This window comes from Vidua macroura, chromosome 3, assembly GCF_024509145.1.
Source record: "Vidua macroura isolate BioBank_ID:100142 chromosome 3, ASM2450914v1, whole genome shotgun sequence".
Lineage (NCBI taxonomy): Eukaryota > Metazoa > Chordata > Aves > Passeriformes > Viduidae > Vidua > Vidua macroura.
Genome location: NC_071573.1, coordinates 78,605,711 through 78,627,187, shown reverse-complemented (window position 1 = coordinate 78,627,187; position 21,477 = coordinate 78,605,711). Strand labels below are relative to the sequence as shown.

Below are 21,477 nucleotides of genomic sequence, written 5' to 3'. Positions count from 1 at the left end.
CCCGCGAGCCCTTTAAATCTGGGTCAGGGAGGCGGCCGAGGGCGGGCGGTGACGGACGCGGCAGCGGGTGGCCCCGGCTCGGGCGGCAGGAGCGTTACGCCCCCGGCGGCAGCCGCTCGCGGAGGGCGAGCGCGGCTGTCGGGCGGTAACGATGTCCCTGCAGGGGTTTGGCAGCGGGATCGCCGAGAGCAGCAGCCGTCGGGATTAAACCTCGGGCTTCTCGGGACCACCGCGGCAGCAGCGCGGAACGACACCAGGTAAGCACGCATGTGTCGTGCGTCGCAGCCCCGGGCGGCCTCCGGCGGCCGCGGCACGGGCCTACGTGAGCGGTGATTGCTGCGAGCTCCGGGCCGGAACGGGTGGGAGGCTCCGGCTCGTCCCGCCGGGAGCAGCGCGCGATTTCCCGCGCTCGGGGCCGGGCCGGGATGGGGCCCGCGGTCGGGAAGGGGCGAGGGGGCGGGGCCAAGGGGGAGGGGGCGGGGCGCGGCCGCCCCGCGCGCCTCACTTTGGCGCCAACCGCTCGGGGCCGGGGGCGGGGTTTGCCGGCGTCACGGCGGCGGATGTGCCGTGCGGACGCGGCCGTTGGCCGGCGCGGCGCCGGCCCCGCCCCCCGCGCCCGGCCTGCGGCGCCGGCGGCGGCCGCTGAGCGCTCCCGGCCCCGCGCGCACCCCCCGCACCGCCCCGCGCCTCCGGCACAGCCTGCCCGCCCCGCACCGCACCCCCGGGCGCAGCCTGCCCGCCCCGCACCGCCCCGCGCCTCCGGGCACAGCCTGCCCGCCCCGCACCGCCCCGCGCCTCCGGCACAGCCTGCCCGCACCGCCCCGCCGGCGCTCCTGCTCTGACCCCCGAGAGGTCCCGCGCTCTTCCGCCGCGGCAGGAACTGGGGCGGGCGGGAGCCCCTTCCCGCATGTGCAGGGAGGGCCTCTGCCTCTGAACGGGTTGCGGGCTGCTCGGCGCTGCTGGGTGTCTTTGCCTTCCCCCCCGCCAGCTCCCCAGGTGTCAGACAACGGGAATTTGCTTTTAAATGGACAGTAGGGAAGAAACCAGAATTATCAAATCACTTTATTTTAACTGGGTAAGCTGCACGTTTGGATAACCTTTTCATAGAATGCAGTGCTGATTTTCACGTCAAAATTCCTTTGTAGGATCAATAAGTGACAGTTAAACATTTTCAGGATGCTTGTTCAAGTAACAGATAATTTTTTATGTTTCTTGAAAGCTCACTTTGTTACATTGATCCAAGAGTTTTCTTATTCTAGTGGTGGATTTTATTGAAGAACAAGGACCACAGGTAGCTCAGGTGTAATTTTTGTACTTCAAGATGATGCTGCTTTCTGTTGCTGTTCTGAAATTGTCAGTTAATTGGTTCCCTTTGCTCTGATATTTTACTCGTAGATGGGGAAGCTGTAGGGAGTTTGTATCATGGCAGCAGATGAGGATGGACTGGGACTGTATGATATCCGCTACAGTGGTAAGAAGTGTTAGTTTTATTTTCTGGCTTGTGGGGAATTAATGAAAGCAGTCTTATGCAAATAAATAGGTCCAGAAAGAACTTACAAAACAACTCTGAAGTTGTGATAAATACTGATGACCTTCAAATGTAATTAAATGGTTGTGGCACAATATCATGCAAGCCCTATCCCATTAGTGAGTTTGTATTTAAAACCATACCTGTGTACTGTGGATTTCTGGAATGCTTTGAGGGGGTCTGGAACTGCTCTCCCCCTGTCTTTCACAGTGCATAATTTAACCTTCAACTGTGTCTTAATGAAGCTTGCATTTGAACAGTTAGGGGCACTGCTCCTTTGTTTGCTGTTTGTAAGAGACAATATGCTATCAACTGCCACAGTACCCATAATCAAGGTACTCTTTATTTCCAGCTCCACAGTTGGTTGATTTAACATATATTTGGGAGATTCCCAGCCTCTGAAGGACTGTGGGTATTGATGTTTTTCTTTATAGTTGTTGCAGAAATGGAGAGGTTCAGATAGAGGAGACAAGAATGGTAAGAGGCATTGCAAAAAGACATGAAGAGAGACTGGGGAGATTTAAGTTAAAATAGATTTTCAGAACCAGTTAGTGTGTTAGTAGATGGCAATACTAAAGCAAATTGTTGGTATTATGATACAGACTGCTACAATACTTTCTCTTTAGCAAGAAATCTTTCTTTTAACAGTAGTGGTTTTATCATACCAAATATTTTTGTTGTTGAGTTGTGTAAGTTTTGTATTTATGTGTATTCTAGAAAACAGTTTCAAAGTTAGAGCAAGTTTACTTAATTTATCATTTTAAAATCTATTTGCCATATAATTTGCTTTATGCACAGTTCTTGTAGTATTTACAAACTGATCTTACAAGACTGTCTTTGCTCCCTGGTGACTAATCTTTTCTCCACAGTAGTAGCAGTTTCCTGAATAAAATTCACATTTTACTGGTCTGTACTATTACTTCTACTGGTATAGGATTGCAGCTGCACTGACTTTATGGGAAAGGTAGAGTTTGCAGTTTACTGAGTTATTACTTTGACTTTTTTTTCCCCATTGCTTTAGCTGAAGCTTCCCCCTTCAGGGAAGGAGATGAGAGCTCCGTGGATATTTATGATGGCTTGGACAGCAGTTTGTCAGTTTCTGGTAGGTTAATTGTGTCTCACTGCTTGGCTTGGCACATTAGAGTCTCTGCTTCTTAGGCTGATTTCAAGTAAAACAATACTTAGTTTTAAGTTTACATTTAGCTGGTGCAACCTATGCTTAAGCAAGCAACTTGTTTAAATTCAAGATATATATATTGGGCTGTATAAATGCAGCAGAGAATTCTTAAATCTATTAGCTGAATGAGTGAAAGATAGTTTTCCTCTGATATTGGCTATTTGAAGATAGTTGAGCATATAAAGGAGTGCAGAAAACCTTAGCTATTTTATCTGTGCCTTGATAGTAGGACATTTTACCTTGGAAAAAACACCTTTATTTTGTGGGGTTTTTTGTGAGCTTTAGGATCAGATCCAAAAGGCACTGATCACTAAGTCCCCAGTGAGAGATGCAGAACATACTTTTGATGTAATACAGTAAATTCAGGATATCCTTTAAACCTTTTGTTACCTTCCAAATAATTTGACATGCTGTTACAGCATATGCTGAAGTCCATACAGCCAGGATACACAAAGTATCACCATACAATTTCAGAAGGCTTTAAGAATTTTCCTATACAGAGTAACACCATACCTCATCAGGAGGCTTCAGGCCCATACAGAGTAACATCGTGTCACTTCAGAAACCTTCAAGCATCTACCCTTCTTGTTCTTTAGCCCAACCTTTTATACGCCTTCTTGTTCATGCATTGCACCCGAGTGCCCTCTGTTCCCTTTGGTGATGCTCAGTGCACCTGGGCACTCCAGGGCTCATTGCTGTCAGTGCTACTCACCTGCTTCTCACAACTGCAGCCCATTGGGGATGAGGCTTGGCCACAGCCCCACTCCCAGTTACCACAAACTGTGTGCCTACAGCATGCTAATGTAAATTAATTTCCTCTTTTAACTTCTTTGCAAGTAACATCCAGCACATGTTCTTTTTTGTGAGCTTTAGAGTACCATTTAATGAAATGCTGTTTCTAGTATTTAAGCAATTATTTCTCTCCTGATGTTACTGCTGTGAGACCATTGAATTTTTATGAAGAATTGTACTATATCCTACAGACATAAAGCATCTATATATCTTTTTCTCATTTTGCATTTTGTATTTCTTAAGTTCATATTTCTTATATGGAGATGCATTGTTTGGTAAACATTAAAGATGCAAGGAGGAATAGCAGTGCAGTGAAAACATTTTATGTAGTCCAGTTTTGAGTGACCTTGGTTTTTTAAATTTGAAGAGAGGGCTGGTGAGATCTTTGCTCTATTACACATAAGATGTTATTTATACATGCTTTTGTATTATGTTAATAGTACTTTTTGCATTATGGTGTTGTCCACAGGATGGAAGCACAGCTTTCATAGCTGACTTCATTTATTTGTCTGCAAATGCATCTGTATTTCAGGGGTGTCATAAGCCAGGTCCTGTCAGTTAAGTGTATTTGGTAAACAGGATTTGAGGATTTGATTCCTGATTTGAGGAAAAAGCACTGTCATTAATTTGGGTGTTTCCGTGTTGGCTGGTCAGTTGGTTTTGATTGTTTGGGGTTTTTTTTTGTTTCACTTTCACTTACAGATGCCTATTTCAAGAAATCTCTGTGCCTTATTGCAGCATGGTATGACATGAGCATGTAATAATTACTTTGTGTGTTGTTACTTTATAAGTACAAGAAGTAAAACCAAAATGCACAGACAGTATAGAACAGTGTACACAATGCAACATGGTTAGAAAAATAGCTTTTTCCTCATGTAATTGCCTTTCTTTATATAGACAATTTTGCTCCAAATACTACACCATCTAGAAGCGGCTTAAATTTATTTGATGAGATACTAATTGAAGAAGGGACTGCAAAGAAAGCATCCTATGACCAGGTGTGTATTAATATGGGGAAAAAAAAACCTTCTGGTGTTTTGGGGGGGGGGGGGGTTCTCCAAATTTCCTTATGTAAAAAGTAAAGTACAGAAAATGTTGTCAGCATGCTCACATTGTAGGAAAAATAGGCTCTTTTTAAATAAGTAAAAACAAGAGTGTGCTAATAAAGTCTTAGAACAACAAATTCATCTGAACAAGTGTATCTGTCACTCTGTTACATGATCTGTTCCCATTTCTCATGCTTTGCATGCAGTTCATTTATCAGCTGTGTTGTGGGAAAATGTATTGTGGTTTCTCTGTAGGCAAGGATCTGGTCAGACATCTGATACAAAGCTAGTCTTGACATTTCTCCCAATAAGTTTTACCAGAGTAAAGCAGATAAATCCATGACCTGTCTTACATGTTGTTAAATTCTGTCCTTGAGACTGAAGGTGGCCATGCAGTAGGTAACTGCTTCTAGCAAATCAAGACAGCACTCACTTTAGCAGCATCACCAGTCCTGGCCTATAAGACACATTTAAATGGCATGAAAGGGATGGCATCCACAGATGTTGTAGAATAAGTAGGAGTGAACCCTCCAGGACTCCAATGAGTGATGAAAATATCACTTTGCAAGTTTGAAAGTTGTTGACTCTTTGTTTGAATGGAAATTGTCCATTCTCCTGTGAAAACTTTGTTACTGTCTACCTCTAAAGAAGAGCTCATGCCAAATTTATTTTCCTTAACTTTGCGATCTCAGCAGGATTGTGTCCTTTGCAGTCTATTTTTGCAGTCCAAGTTTGTTTGTAGTAACTTTTTATTGTGTTTTCCCTTACCTGTTTTGTGTTACATGAGATCTGTTCAGAGTATATTTGGCTCTCAGAACTCCTGCTCCTTAGTAGTTGTGTCTTTAATTTCACAATAATATGACTTCCTGTTATTCCTAACCTATTACTGTTAGGCAAGCACCCACAGATTTTCTCTGAGTATTTGTGTTGTAAAGAGACCTGCATACCAATTGGAGCATATTGAAGCCTTTTGTTTCAATATGGCTTTCAAGAGTTTCTTTGGGGGGAAAAAACAGGGGTTTGTAATATACTTTAGTGTGTTAACTAACTATAGATCTAGAGAAGTAACTCTTCTGTATAACTAAGTCCACTTCTGTGCTGTGAATTCTCTCTTTGACAGTTGCAGGCAGAATATGGAAAATGTCAGCAGCAAATTAAAGAGTTGATGAAGAAATTTAAAGAAATACAGGCACAGGTATTGTAGTTCAAAGGGAAAGATTGTCAAGATCATGCAAAGTAAATGGAATATTGCTTTGAGAAAGCAATTTCATATGCTTTCCAGACTTGATCCATTGCATGGGTGGTTTGTAAAGCATCCCTGTAGATGTTAGGAGCTTGGGCTGCCTAGGATGGTTGGTGGGGATAGCCTACTGACAAGATCAGTGGGTAAATGAATGTTTCACAGTGTTGTGTGCAGTAGGACTTTATTTGGTTAAAAGCTATCTTCTGTCTTCCTGATTAGAAAGTAAATGTGTCAAATGAATAGTTATCAGAAAGGTATCCAGTACTCTTGTTTTTTTAATGCACTAGGGACAGGGCTGTAAAGGTACCTGAGCTGTCATTAGAACTGGAAACAGATGTCTGTATTCTTTGAGCATACTGCTATTCTGATAAGTCTGAACTGCTCTTCAGCTTCAGCTGGTGTTCCCTTGCTGTGCCATTCTGTAGAGCTGGATTATTTGGGGCAGTTCTGCAGTGTGCTCTACTGCATATTACACATGACTCCCAAAGGTTCTAAGGCTTGCAGTGGTAAGCAGCTGCTGCCCTGTGACACTTCTGTATTGTTTTCTGCAGAACTTCTCTGCCTTTCTGAGCAGGCTTTGCTGAGGACAATTATCAAGAGAAGGAACTATTTCTAGGATTGACAGGGTTCTAGAATATCATACCTAGAAATGTTAGAATGATAAAGCACCCAAAGTTGGTTTCAATACCTTGAAAGAAATACAGTTATCCTCTTTCTCTGAAAGTGCTTGAGAGCTACATCTCTCATGTGATGCAGTGACCAAGAAAGAAATAAATGAGTAAAAGAATGAAGCAAAGAGGTGAATTACCATTTTTTAGCTCACTTGTTTTATGGCATATTTCAGTTTTACTAAATTGTATGCTTGAAATGTTTGAAATAATTACCAGGACCACAAACAGAAGCATAAATGTGAGTAATGTTTCTTAAAAAAACCAGAACCACAAACTTTTTCAGATTTCAATAATTCTGATTTCTTTGAAAGGGTTTATATGTGTTTTACTGTCACTTTGCCAATGATGGGATGTTTTTCTAGTGGTTGTCTTGCACTGTTTTTCATTACATGGTTGGATATCCAAGCTAATTCTTGTTTTTTTCTCTCCCTCTCTCTCTTGCTGTCTGTTTTATATATATTTAAAATAGAATATCATTCTACAGAATGAAAACCAGGCTCTCAAAAAGAATATTTCAGCCCTTATCAAAACAGCAAGAGTGGAAATTAACCGTAAGGATGAAGAAATCAGTCATCTGCATCAAAGGTACAAATAGACAGTAGAACTGAAAAGATGCTTTTGGTCTGATCATGTTTATATACTTGTTTGAAATGTTTGTGTATATTTAAAAAAAATTAATGAAAAAAAACATTACTTAGTAAATTATTGCGTAGTTTAGAACAAGTACAATCAGAGGAAAACAGATCTCCTTTGCCTAATGAGGTCTTGGGATTCTGCTTAAGAAACCAAGAAGGAGTCCAAGTGGTGACCATTTGCATGAATTTTTGTTTGTTCATAACCCACTATTCCTTGTGGTTTATCTAACCATCTTGCATGTTTGAAAGTGTTATCTTACTAGTTTTGAAGCTGAATTGTGTCTGTTTTATGGCCTCAGATATGAATTCCATGGAACTTCTCAGACAACAACTGAGAAGAAATAGATTATATAATAGTTTTCCTGGCAAGATATGAAATCCCTGTCTCCAGTGGAGGGGGGTAACAACTAGAGAATTCTTGGTTATTTCTGTGTACCACTGATGTTACTGGAAGGAGTTGAAACAGTGAAGTATGGATGGGACAGTAGCTGACAGTAAGGTTTTTGAACCGTGTAAAACCAGAGCAGGGGTTTGGGATTCAGGATGCCTCCTTGTCACTCGGGTCACACATCGTTGGTATGCTTGTATTTTGTTTTGACCATTTGATGTTTTCCTGCACCAAAACATGTTGTAAAGAAAGTTTCTTTGAGATTCCTGCACTAAAGGCTAGATGCATAGAAACTATGCAGGTTTCCTTGTAAATACAGAGAATTACCAGGCACAATCTGATTGAGATCAAGAGTTTTTGACATGTGTAGTTCTTTCAGCTCATCAGCTTTCACACAACAGCTGCCATTTGCACATCTTTGAGTACATTATTCTGAATTTTAAATTAAAGTCTTTGAAAAAGACTTATTTGTTTTAAATATTTGACACTATATACTTTACAAGTTCCAATATCATGTGATGGTGATGAAAGTTTGTGAACAAGGTATTTGATCTAGGTATTTTGGAGGCACCCATCATGGAAAATTGTGGGGAAATTGGCACCTTGAGATCTTAGAAACATGCCTTGTCTGCTGCATGGTTTATAGCAAATTAGCTTTTGTTAAGCAATGGCACCTATGTGTAAAGATTATTTCAAAGTTAATGTCTTCAAGGAATTGTTAGTGTTTATCTCAAAAAACCACCATCAACTATAAAACCAAAAAAACAAACACAGCTTGGATACAATTACATTAATCACACATGTATACCCTTTCTAATTTGATTTTTAAGATATTTTTAATATGGTGACTTCTCAGCAGTAGTATGTAGCCCTGATGAGGCTTGGTTATCATAATGTAGTACTTGTTTTCTGGAGCTTGCAACAACTCTCAAATGTATTTTATTTGCTTATTGATGGTTTTAAAATTATTTTATTTTAAAGCACTAATGCTGTAAAGAACAACTTTTTTTTTTTTTTTTTCCCTGGGGGAGAGCTCTTTTGATTGCTGGACAATGAAATACTAATTTGAATTACTGAAATTGTGAACTAGGCTCAAAACAGTATTTTTTTCATAAATCTTGATTTTTCTTGAGATTACTTTCTTTTGGAATATATATATATAAATTACATTCTTTTGTTTTGTGCTGATAGAAATTATTATGTGTCTTTTTATAGCACCACCCATTTTTTTCAGCTTGAAATTGAAAGTGTTAACAATTTTTACAGAAACATGGTTTCATGGCAGTTCAGCTTTAGTTATGTTTAAATAAATTTAAAAGTAACGTAACTTTTTTTGTTTTTATAAACAGGCTATCAGAATTTCCCAACCATCGAAGTATTTTCACCAGAACATACCTTCCCGGATCAACCAAAACAAAAGATTCCAAATTCAGACCTTCTGATTTTGGTGACAATACGAAGGTGGAGCATAGAATGAAAAATGACTGTTCAAAAGATGCATACCACAGTTACTCATCTCACAACACGGACAGTGGGAAGTGTGGCACTGAAAAAACAAACACTCCACTTTTGCCGAGGTTCCCTCCCGAAGAGCTCTGCAGTGATGGTACTCACACGTGTGCACTGAGCTATGACCATACCTCCAACCATACCAGCAAGGATAACAGAAAGGAAAGAAAAGAAACTAAAAGTAATGAACAGCACAGCAGGGGAAATGTCAGCAAATACAAAAGAGAAGTACATCAGAGCACTGGAAATGATGGTGACAGTGAGGAGGGCAATTTGGATCCTCAACAGAAGCTGAAAACCCTCTCAGAGAAGGCTAGTAAAAATGAGTTGCAACAAAAAAGTCAGAGCGTGAAACTCAAATGCAGTCCAAGTGTGGAAAGAAGAGTAGAAAAAGGTGCTTCTTCCTGGGAGAAACAGACAGCTGGTAAAGACAGATTTCAAACAAGAAGTGAATTGTATGCTGATGAGAGATTACAAAATGTATTAAAGAAAGACATTAAAACACATGATAAAGGTGAAAAACATGCTGGCCAAAAAAATAAACCGCATGAGAAGCTGCAAGACCAATCAAGGAGGCCTAGTAGGGGAAGCAGTCCACACTCCAAGAATGAACATTCAAAGAGTCTTCATGAATCACATAAATGTCGTGTGGAAGAGTCTAGAAAAGTAAAACACATTGACTGCAAGAAAGACAGGGGAACAGATGATCATACCTCTCGAGAAGGAAGGACTTCACCTTCTAATTCCAACAGCAGAGAGCATAAATATGCACGCTTGAAGGAAAGTAGTAGTAGACATGAATGGGAAACAGCACATTCCAAATCAGAAAGACACAGAACTGAAGAAAAAAGGAAAAGGGAAAGAGAGGATCAGGATGAAAATAGACATTCTAGAAATGAAAAAAAACTTGCAAAGGAATTTTCTCACCAATCTGTAAAAGACTCCAAGAAAGGTACACATGTTACAAAAAGTGAGAGAAACAAATCCTGTAAGCTGGAAGAAACATCCAGAGTAGCAGATACTTTAAAAGATGATAAAGTACCCAAAACTAAAGGTAATCACACTGGGCCAAAAAGCAAAGACTTAAAACTTAGCTTTATGGAAAAGCTAAATTTAACTCTTTCTCCTAATAAGAAGCAATGTCTCTCTGCAATGAATGGACTTAAAACACCTTCCCAAAAGGCCACTGATGAGGAAAGTACCGAGCTCACACTGAAAGCAGAGCTCTTAGATTCTGCCCACCCTGTAGACTGTGGTCCCACAGAGCACAGTCATTCAGCACTACAAGTCCTGGATACTGCAGCTCAGAGCAACATGGAACCAGCACTGCCTGTTTCTGTCAGTTCTGAAAATGGAGCCTTGAAAGTAGCAGCAGCAGATCGAGCACAGTCTGAAGCATTGCCAGCAGTCACAGCTGATGAACCAAGCTCAGAAGCCTTACCAGAAGAAGGGGGTCAGGTACAGCCCCAAGCCTTGCCAGAAGCAGCAAAGGTGCTGGTTCCTGATGAGATGGAGGCTGAAATGCCTTCAGAAGCAGCAGAGGCTTGTGATCCAGTTGAATTGGAAGCCTCAGTAAAAACAGCAGCAATGACAGGTCTGAACCACCCTGAATGTTTGCCCCTGGAGGTGACAGGGAGTGTGTCAGAGTGTGAAGAGCTGTCTGTGACAGAGGGTGAGAGGCAGGATGATAATGTACCAGCAGCAGAAGTGGCACAACCTAAACCTGCAAATGCAAGTACGGGAGACCTTCTAGAGTCAGCAGCAGAGAAGAAAGAGGAAGATAAAACAGGGCTGGCTGCTAACGTAGAAAGCTCTGCAGATCAATGTGGCTCTCAAAATGTTGTCTTAGATGACTCAGAAGCCAGAAGTTCTGGTGACCTGGAATCCTCTGATATTGCAGATGATAGCAGTGAAACAAAACCAGACTCTTTAATGGAAGTAGTTAAGGATGATGATCACCTGGCTGCAGAAAATGTTGACTATCCCATTGAGGAAAAGAGTATCTGTGAAGTTAATATGAGTACATCTCACTCACTGGACAGAACTATAAGTGATAAGGATGAACCACTAGTTGACCAGAATGCCTGTGATCTGGGGCCAGACCTAACTGATAACAGTACTGCAACAGCATCTTCTCTCAGTGGTGAGATGCATCCTGTAACTAAAGAGAGAGAAACTAACCCAGTTGCTGTTGATGATGACAGCTCAATACTGAGTATTGATCTCAATCACTTGAGGTATATTCCAAAGGCAATCAGCCCACTGAACAGTCCAGTGCGTCCCTTGGCTAAAGCACTGAAGTTGGAAAGTCCCTGTAAAGGCCTTGGGAAGACTTACAACAAAGGTATTTGCATGTGTATATTCTAATTTATTTTCTACATAAAATTTAGAAGATCCACTCATGGAAAGCAGAAATTACTTCTTTTAACTGCTTTCTGAAAAATAGAAATCATGTCTTCTTAAGCTGTGTATGTCCCAGTGGTCTTTTTTGTTAGTGGTGGCAGCATTTAATGTTGCAGCCAGGATTCCAGCCATTTGAATATTAGTTCTCTAAAACTGGAGTTGGTCACTATTGACAGAAAACTGGTCGAAATAAAAGTTTTGTATTAACTTCCTAAAAAAAATACATACACATTTCTTAATTGTGGCTAGTTTTGCATAGATCTCTTAAGGTTTTCTTTGAAATTGTGGAAGTTATGTAGGATTATATTCTTTCAAGTATTTGTGAATGTAAGTCTTCCTTCTAATGTCCTACTGCGATTAAAACAAAAAAAAATCTTGGAAGTTCAGGTTTTGTACTACAAAAGTGGCATTGAAATATGGTTTCTTACGTTTCAGAGCGTAACTCTGTACAGGATTATTAAAATGTTATTGGGTCATTTGTTCTTAATTTGTTTTAGTTTTGAAATTGTTAAAAGAAAAGCCAATTATTGTCTATAAATGTTAGTTCATAATGATGTGAGACTTACAATTTAGCTGGTACAGTAATCAGGAAACTTGTTAAAGTAAATGGAAAGAAATTTGAAACTGATGAAAACTGCTATATTTCTGTCTTTCGAATTGATGCATTTGTGAGATAGTTCACATGTGTTTCATGAAATGTTGAGGCCCCTTAAAGCTCAAAATAAAGCTTTATTTGCCCTTTAAAGCACAAAGAAATATATTAAACTAGCAGCTGCTGAAGCAAACCACCCAAACTCATTATAGCTCAGGCTTCCTGAGTTCAAACAGTTCTGAATAATCAGTTTACAGAAGAGAATCTTGCACGCTTTTCTGAAAATACCTGTTTAAAATTGCATTCTTTGTGGTGATTAGCAAACTGTTCTCTTTTTATAGATTTAATGCCTGAAAGTACTGTTGTCATCTGTCCCTCAAAGAACTTGTCAAAGGAGGTAAACAAAGAAAATCAAAAGCCAGTTAGCATGTCTGATGAACACTTAGAGATGGAGTCTCGGCTAAGTATCTCTTCAGATGAATTAGAAGAAGGCGAAATCGTAAGTAGTGATGAAGATAAAGAAAGATCTAAACCAGAGAGAGGCCCTGAAAATACAAAAAAGTCAAGACCAAAAGCTTCTTCTGAGACACGAAATTTGACCAGCAGCCCACAGAATCAAAATAGCAAAACCGTGCACTGCAATGAAGATAATGGAAAATTTGTTTCTGTGCAAGTAAGCGCACAAAAGAACAGAGAGAGGCGCAAAAATCAGACCTTCAGATCTTCAAAGAATATGAAGAAAAACAAAACTGTGAGCATTGCTTGTCTTGAAAAAATAGTTCATGTTATTGTTGAACCTTCAAATATACAAGAGATCATGCAGATGCTCAGAGCTATACGAAAACAGATGAGGAAAAGTTACATGAAGTTCAAAGTACACTTCCCAGTTCAGCATTTTCACAGAATTATAGAATCTGGGATCATAAATTTTACAGCATTAATAAGATACTTGAACTTTTCCAAGATATGTGCATTAGGTGATACATTAAAATTGAACATCTGTGATATTATAGAGTCAAAACTTAAACAAGTTAAAAAGAATGCAATAGTGGACCGTCTTTTTGACCAGCAAGTATCAGATATGAAAAAACAGTTGTGGAAATTTGTAGATGAACAACTTGATTACTTATTTGAAAAGATAAGGAAAATTATAATAAAGCTATGTGATGTGGAAAATGAGGGTGAGGAAGGGAAGTTTGAAAGAGCTGGAAAGCCAAACCACAAGATCAGTCATAAAAATGATGTGGAGAGTTCTAGAAAAAAGTCCCTGAAAGAAGGTTCTCAAAAGCCTGAAGAATATATTTCAAAACAAACTGTAGATTATGAACAATCTAACTGTCACCATGAGAAAAATAAGACAGGTGCTCCAAAAACTGCCTTTACAAAATGTCTTAATTCCATTGATAACACAAGAAATTCCCAAACAAAAGTTCACCTCTCTAAAGAGAATAATTTGCAAAGCACTCTTACTCCACTGAAGGGTGTTAAATTTGAGAAGGAAGGACTCCAGCTGTCCAGAGATGCTAACAAGTCTGATCTTAGTTATGAGCTTCTCACAGAACAGCAAGCGTCCAGTCTTACATTTAATCTAGTAAGTGATGCTCAAATGGGTGAAATTTTCAAAAGCTTGTTACAAGGTTCTGATCTCTTGGAAAAAAATGGTGGCAGTATCAACAGAAACGACTGTGAATTCAGGACTCCAGAAAAACAGTTTTTAGACAGTCATAAATGCAGGGATAATACTGCTGAACTGGAGCCAGACATCACTCCAAAGGAGGCATGCATGGATTGTAAACTGGATGAGGATATTAGCTGGACTATTGTTTCACCTGTAAGAGCTCCCTCATTAGCATCTAGGCCTCAGATGCCTGTTGATCCAGATGTGCTGGATGAGAGCTGTATGTTTGAGGTTTCCACAAACTCAGCTTCGTGCAAAGAAGATGAATGCAATTTACAGAAGACTAAATCATGTATTTCTTCTATCCTCCTTGAAGATTTGGCTGTTTCCTTAACGATTCCATCTCCTTTGAAATCAGATGCTCACCTCAGCTTCCTAAAACCCGAGAATAATTCTAGCTCAGCTCCAGAGGGTGTTGTTAGCGCACATTACAGCGAAGATGCACTTCTTGGAGAGGAGGATGCCACTGAACAAGACATTCATTTGGCTTTAGAATCTGATAACTCAAGCAGTAAATCAAGTTGTTCATCATCGTGGACAAGTCGGCCTGTAGCTCCTGGTTTTCAGTGTCGCCCCAGCCTACCAATGCAAGCAGTAATCATGGAGAAATCCAATGATCATTTTATTGTAAAGATTCGGCGGGCAGTGCCATCTGCCTCACCAGCATCTGATCAGATGGCTCCGGTGAAGGAGGCACAGGCATCCTCAGCCAAGATTGGAAAAGGAGAAATGAGAACTGGAGGAAAAGAAAAGGACAGCCAGAGTGCCACTGTGAAAGAAACTGTCAAACCAGATGTGGTTAAAATGGATCACTTGCCTCACGTCAGCACTGAACGAGAACAAAATCCTGCCTTAGCTCAGCCTCTGAAGGAGTCTCACAGTAGTATTGGAAAGGAAGAAACTACTGTAACCTGTAGAAAATCTTCAGACAAAGAGAGCCACAACACTGAAAGCCCAGATGAAGGCTCTGAGCACTCTGAGGCACAGAAATTGCAAGTATCTGAAAACATAAATGAAATGCATGTTAGATCTCAAGATTCTACTCCTTCTGGATGCAATATGAAGTCATGCATAACAGATGGTATTGTTAGTGAAACTTCATGTCATACAATGGAATCCAGAGCAGATAACAGGACTCAGGAAACTTCAACAGGAAACTCAGAAGTCAGTGATAAAAAGGAAGAACTGGAAGAGTGCTTTGATGCATCTGTAGACCTAACAGAAGAGCTTTCTAATAAGACTGTAGCAGGTGAATGTGATCTTGAAACAAAACCCAGTTCAAAGACTAGTGGAGGATGTCAGATAAGTATAGATGATAAAACTAATAAAAAGAGGAAAAAAGAGATTGTCAAAGAGAATTCCAATTCAAAAAGGCAGCGAAAAGGAACTGAATCAGGTGAGGGCAGCAATGAAGGTAATGTCAGGTTTGAAGATAGAAATTCATCACCCAAGCAATGTTCCAGTAAGAAGAATGACCTGCAGCAGAATAAAGACTCTACTCCTTTGGCTTCATCTCCATCATCACCTAGCCTCTATGCCAAAAACATCATTAAAAAGAAGGGAGAAGTAGTAGTTTCCTGGACAAGGTAATTTCTGATTTGATCTGCTTAATTACTTTAGGGATTTTTAAAATTATGTGAAACACTGAAAAGAGGGAAGAAGAGGGTAGTTAGCTATTGACCAAAGTTATTTGGTAGCTCTACACCCTTGTCTAAAAAGGGGAATGGGAGCCTCCTTTTATCAATGCAGGATTGGTGAGGGAGATTGATGTCCATCACTTATCCACATCTCCCAAAGCAGGAGTCCTCTTGGCTTTTGTTTTGAAAGCTTGTGTGCCAGGGTAACAAGACCTATTCTCATCTAGTCTATGTTCTTATTATTTCCCCTACCCGGTTTATTTTTTTTATCCAAAAATTCCAGCCAGGCTTGGTAGGGGGTGAAGATCCTTGGTGTTCCTGTGAGGCATTGGTGACTGGTGAAGAACAGCTAAAGATTTCCCCCTCTGAGGGAAGGCATGGTTTTGGGTCTGAGCTGCTCAATCTGTGGAAATGTACCAGTCAACCTTTCAACTCAATATATTCTGATTTGCAGGATGCGGGTGACAAATGAGATGACTGTCTGTGTCAATAATACATGCAAAATTATTGTGATGTATTCTTATTTTTGAGAAACTATAGTTGGCAGGTTTTGCTGTTCTTGCTATAACTTGATACAATGAACACTTTATAAAGGGGCTTCTAAAAGTTTCAGCACAGACTTTTCTGAACTATAGTTCAGATATAGTAAGTTTCTAGGAAGCATTTTAAAAGAAAATCAGTTCCTTCACAGAAAAAAGACAGCAAAAGCTAATGTGATTTTTTAATGTGCAAGTCAACAAGGTAGAAAGAGACTTACAGTTTTATGTATGAATATGATCAAGTTTTCAGTTTCGCAGTTTTTGTTTGTCTTTGAACTTTTGTTTATCTTTTTTTTTTTTAAAGACATTTATTTAAATAACTAGTCAGTAAATTTTTCTTTGAAATTGAAGAAAATAAGTATAATTTGTTGAAGTATGATAGGTTCCAGCCAAATAAAATTGCTGTCTATACACATTTTGCCTAAATTCATTGATGAGACAAACAGGAAGTTGGTGATGCACTTCAGAATAGACTCCTGTTTTTTTTTATTCTCGTGTGAGCAGTAGATGTTCTCTGAGTATGTTTGTTACATTAAGCCACTTAGAGAAGTCAAACTTCAGTGGGCCTCAGGTGAAAGCTGCTGTTCAGCCATGCAAACTGAGGCTGGAACTGCTGACCTCTGAGTTTGAGTTCCTTTCAGTTCAAGTTAAAATATCTGGTTTAGAACCTTAAAACTCTTGGACTTTGGTTTGGGGCTAGCTCTGTTCTAACAGTCCTGCTCTTCCTAGTAGGGGAACATAATCTCCGCTACCACTTGTTTGTACTGACTCTGTTACTCTGGGCTGGTAGAAGAAAGGATCCTCCACAAATTTGTTGCTGCTGTTTGAACTCACGTTCTGTAGTTTGGAAATACTCTGAACTTTATATATACCTGTATGTATTATTTTGTTTGTGTATGTGTACACAACTATATGTATTAATGTTTTAAAAATGCATTTTTGCTGTAGAAATGATGACCGAGAAATTTTACTGGAATGTCAGAGAAAAGGACCATCAAGCAAAACCTTTGTTTCCTTGGCCACTAGGCTGAACAAAAGCCCAAATCAGGTAGGTGATGATCATTCTTATATATACTACCAGCAGTATTCCTACATTTACAATTACACTTGAACAAAAATCTTTGGAGATCTTCTACAAATCTGTAGTTTTCTTTTCCTGAAAAAAAGAATCTTGAACTCTGCCAGTTGTTACTTCTTAAAAATACATATAGGGGTGTTATGGGGATTCCTCAGTACCTGTTCAATTGGTACATTGGAACTGCTCCACTCATAATCCAGGTACAACAGCATTGTTCTGTTGTTGGATCAGCACTTAAGTAAAGAAAGACAATTTTGAGAGGCCTGAAGCCTTTGGACACCTTTAATAAATTAGAAATATATTCAATTTAGAGCTGAGAAAAAATTATCATGATTGTGCAGAAAGGACATTTTTAATGAAGGTGTTTCTATTTTTCCTTTCACCTTTTAATGTAAAAGTTTCAAAAGATGCAGGTACCAAATTAATGTAGAATATTCCCAGAGGTTTCCATCTAACTTTATACTTGAGTTGAATTGCTCTCTTAATATGTATCCTGCAAATCTAGAAAGGGAGAAGCACATTTGACTCCATAGGAAAAGCTGCATGATTGGGATTTGTCTTTTAGGATATTGTGTTGCATGGTTCTAGAGTTTTTTGTGGGGTTTAGAAGCTGTTGGGGTGGCTGGTTAGATAAAATAATGTTATCTGTGCATTTATGCCTCTCTTCCAAGTTAGTTTGGTGGATCATCAATATGCTATAGCAATATGTATACAGCAATAAAAAGTAGTAGCTTAGAGCTGAATGAGGTCACTACTTCAGCTGTTGTAGCTATGTTCAGCAAAAAGGCTTTTTATTCTGATCTACAGACCAGTTATGTAAAATCCCTGTCAGGCAGATTACTCCATGATGAGCAAAAAATACCTGAAGCAACAATTGTGCAAGAGGGTAGGAAATAAGCTATAAATGGTGCTTTTTGTGGAGTACAATATAAGCTTTTGTCTTTACATTTGCATCTCACTCATGGTTATGTGTGGTAAATTCAAGGCTAATTGGCTTTGAAGCCTTCATTTTTTCCTCCTCCTTGTAGGGAAACCTGTATTAAACCTGTGTTGGCTCTAGCTGTCTTTGATTAACCTGGAAGCTATTTCAAATGTGAAAGGTATAGGACGACTTCCTAGATCCAGTTAATTTGTTAATTGTGCTCCTAAAATTCTCCTACTAAAATTTCTTTGAAGTAAATAGTGGTGGTCTTAAAAAAACTTGATGTCAGATCAATCTGTCTTGGTAGGTATGGAAGTTGAGGGCCTTAATGATATATCTTTCTTTTTTTGTCCTCTCTTAGGTTTCAGAACGATTCAAGCAGTTAATGAAGCTGTTCAAGAAATCCAAGTGCAAGTAGACTCAAACCAAGTTGCTTCATGGTTACAGGGCTTAGCTGTGACCTGCAGGGATGGACTGGAGCCAGCGCATTCATATTGGTGGGATTATGGGGAGGTATCCGAGTCAGAATACTGAGTTTGGTAAATCCAGTGCACTGTTAGTATTTACTTGTCTGAGTTTCCTCTGAACTCCTTTAACAGACTAACACAGGGGGAACTTCACAAACCAAGTGGCTAGGAAAGAAAGGTCTTTGACACTGCACATGGGGCAGTATCATTTCAATGGGGTCATCTCCTGTTAGTTAAAGGTGTTCTGTGGGTGGAGACAGGGGCAAGAGTGGGAGTGGTGGCTCTTGCTTCACTTGTCAGAAGTTCTGCATGTGCTGATCTCAAACTGTGATCTTAAAAAGTAAAGAGTACTTTGGAATCCAGTTGGTAGCCAATCCTGGAAACTGACAGGTAGGTCATCTTGGTGACTGTGGAACATATTTTAAGAAGTGAGGTCTTTTTCTTTTAAAATAAGGCAGGGCAGTGATAGCAATGATTCCAAAAGTTGCTTATCTAGTAATTGAATTCTGTTGCTCAGGAATAGGTGGATCTTGCAGCTTGTTCTTAACAAACATTTGTGACAATTGTTTACTTACAAGAGATGTAAATCTAACAGAATCTGTTTTCAGAACAGTCAGAGTGCAGGGTGGTGTAAATGTTACTTTACATGAACACTCCTCCACAAAGGCCGTTACGTTTTTCTGTTCCAAATTACATCTGTAGAAGGTACTTCATTTAGGTCTTCAACATAATCTACATTCTGGGGTTTTTTTAAAAAATTAAATATTGAGAAGTGATTTTCTTTTAGAAATTAATTTAGAAACAGACCTTTACAGTTTCATAAAATGTGACTTTGTAGTTACTAACCAGAAGCAAAACTTTTCTTATAAAAACAGGCAGTTTTCAAAAGCTTGTCAACTTGGCATGTTTTGACAGCAATTGCATCTATCTTTACAAATTGTTTAGTGCATTAGAAATTCATTATGTTCTATTTTAAAAAATCTGTTATAACTGTTTCCAGTTTTACTAGAACATACCTAAAGTATATATGTGTGTGTGTGTGTGTATTTACGCACACATCTCATACATAACTGCTGTTTTATCCCAAATTTCTTAAAAGGTTTTTGTTTTTTCTTCTCTCTGAGATGTTTCTCAGAGAGAAGAGATGTTTCTCATCCCTGGAAGTTGAAAGGGGTTTTGTTTAATGAATTCATTAATTTTTGAGGTTTTATTTTCTATGGAGGATTGGAATTGCTGTAGTCTTTATTCAGTCAGAGCATCTGCTGAGTACGGTTATACTTCATTTAATAGCCCTCACCTAAGTGCATTGCCTTTCAACTTGGATTGAATTGGCTCTTTTTCAGAGTCCAGTGACCATTTCTTCAATGTCAGCATGTTTTTTGTTCTCTCTCCAACTAATGGGACAGACTTCTTTTTCTAATAAACCATCAGATAATTTGTCAGTGATGTTGTCACTGACCCCTTGGAGTATTGTACATGTGACCTATGGAACGGATTGTCATGCTGCCAAACAGTGCATTGTCCTTGTTTTAGGCAGTGCTCTGGAAACTGTTACAAGTAATGAGTTGACTGGGTGATGATGTCAGTTCTGGCAGTCTTCCATCTTTCGTGCTTGTTTCTGAAATGTTTGCTTTCAGTGATCAAATCCCACCTTCCGTGCTTTGCTGTCAGTGCCTGGTAATTTCAGTGGGGGATCGGTGCACCAACCCGTGCTTGTTCTTAACAAATGTTTGTGGCAATTGTTAATTTGTTGGAGATTTAAATCTAACTGAAACTGTTTTCAGAATAGTCAGTTTGCAGAGAAGTCTTCATGTGTGTGGAAAAATCAGGCTCTCCTAAGAGTATTCTTTCAACCATATGCTAATAGATCAGCATGTGCACAGTACTGAGGGCACTGAGGGAAGTCACTTCTCTCCACTTAAGTGCTTCCTCTCTGCGTCAAAAAAAGGCAGGCAGTATTTTATTACAAAGTTGTTTATTCCTTGTCTGTGTTTACTTACTTTCATATCTGTATAGGTGATGGGGGCAGGGTTTGACTGTTTTGAATCTGACTTGGATTCTGTTTTTTATAAGGTGTGAAACTTGGTTAATGTTCTCTCTATTGTATCTATGTGTACAGGTTCCTATGTGGTCATGTAAAAATATCTGATGTTTGTACATATATAAATATATGTATAAAAATAGAAAGAGCTTTGTTTAGCCAAAGATGATTTTTTAAAGTATATAAAACTACAGGTTTATTTTGTATAAACTGAATAGTTTGCTTACTGTAAGAGCAATACAAAAAATAAAACTCTAAAACTCACACACATGTTCTTGTTGAACAAAGGTTGGCTTGGAGTGGTTTTGTACCATTGTTTGTAATTTATTTCTCCAACAAAAATTTTGATACATATATGCCAAATGTACTGTATGTAATTCTACAGTCTACTTTGTGAAACCTCAGGTAAATCAAAATATTTTCTAGAACTGATGGTTAATGATTTGACAGCTACACATGCTGTGAAGCAGCATTAAAATTTACTTCTCTTAGTTTGTATAAGTGAGTAGCTATGTTGATGTTCTGGCCAATAAACATGGAAGTTGTCGGCTGCTGCTCTGCTGTAATTACTGCTCTGAGTACATACTGCTTATTTCTTAGTGAATGTGACTGGAATTGGAGAGTTTCACAAACTATGTAAAACCCTTAAGCCACTTACGAGACAGGACCTACAACTTCAGTCTTTTTTCTGGAAACAGGGAGTTATTGTTGAATGAAATATTACAAAGGAGAAAGATCATTTCGTGTGCAAGACCTTTCACTGGAAGAGTGTAGCTTGTGGCCCTTTGAGAGTCTTACTCCAACTTGCTACTGGAGGATAGGTCTACTTCTGTCCAACACACATATTCTGTTTAATGGATGTGAGTATTCAAAAATTTTCCGGAGTTTAAACTCAGGGAGTGGGGTTCATGGAGATGTGCATGAAAGTGAAATCATGGGGCATTGGGCATTGAATTTTGAGGGATTCTCTCTAAGGCAAAGTCTGTTGGCAGCTAAAGGTGTACCTACAACAGTTGTCTTAACTCGGGACACTTCTCTTAGATGTCAATCCAGCAACACATAGCTACTCCCATTAAGGCTTTCCTCTCATTGTATTCACTCCAAAACCAGATGCAGAATAACCTTTAGCAA

At 39.4% G+C, this 21,477-nt stretch overlaps 1 protein-coding gene across 2 annotated transcripts; it reads left to right on the top strand.

Moving 5' to 3' along the window:
* Positions 1–78: 78 nt before the first annotated feature.
* Positions 79–20,912, top strand: CASP8AP2 (caspase 8 associated protein 2). 2 transcript variants are annotated; one of them, XM_053973366.1, is made up of 10 exons: positions 79–257; positions 1,396–1,471; positions 2,550–2,630; positions 4,395–4,495; positions 5,664–5,738; positions 6,927–7,042; positions 8,830–11,333; positions 12,326–15,248; positions 16,787–16,886; positions 18,200–20,912. In XM_053973366.1, exons 2-10 carry the CDS (start codon positions 1,423–1,425, stop codon positions 18,254–18,256), a joined length of 6,006 nt encoding a protein of 2,001 aa, XP_053829341.1. In that variant the 5' UTR covers positions 79–257; positions 1,396–1,422; the 3' UTR covers positions 18,257–20,912. The 2 variants fall into 2 exon arrangements, with proteins under 2 accessions (XP_053829341.1, XP_053829342.1); XM_053973367.1 differs by lacking the exon at positions 5,664–5,738.
* The last annotated feature ends 565 nt before the right edge of the window (positions 20,913–21,477 follow it).

Coding starts and splice junctions, on each gene's coding strand:
- CASP8AP2 (XM_053973366.1), top strand. CDS start 1,423: ATGGCAGCAGATGAGGATGGACTGGGACTGTATGATATCCGCTACAGT. Junction 2,631..4,394: donor CAGCAGTTTGTCAGTTTCTG/GTAGGTTAATTG, acceptor TTCTTTATATAG/ACAATTTTGCTCCAAATACT. Junction 15,249..16,786: donor GTAGTAGTTTCCTGGACAAG/GTAATTTCTGAT, acceptor TTTTTGCTGTAG/AAATGATGACCGAGAAATTT.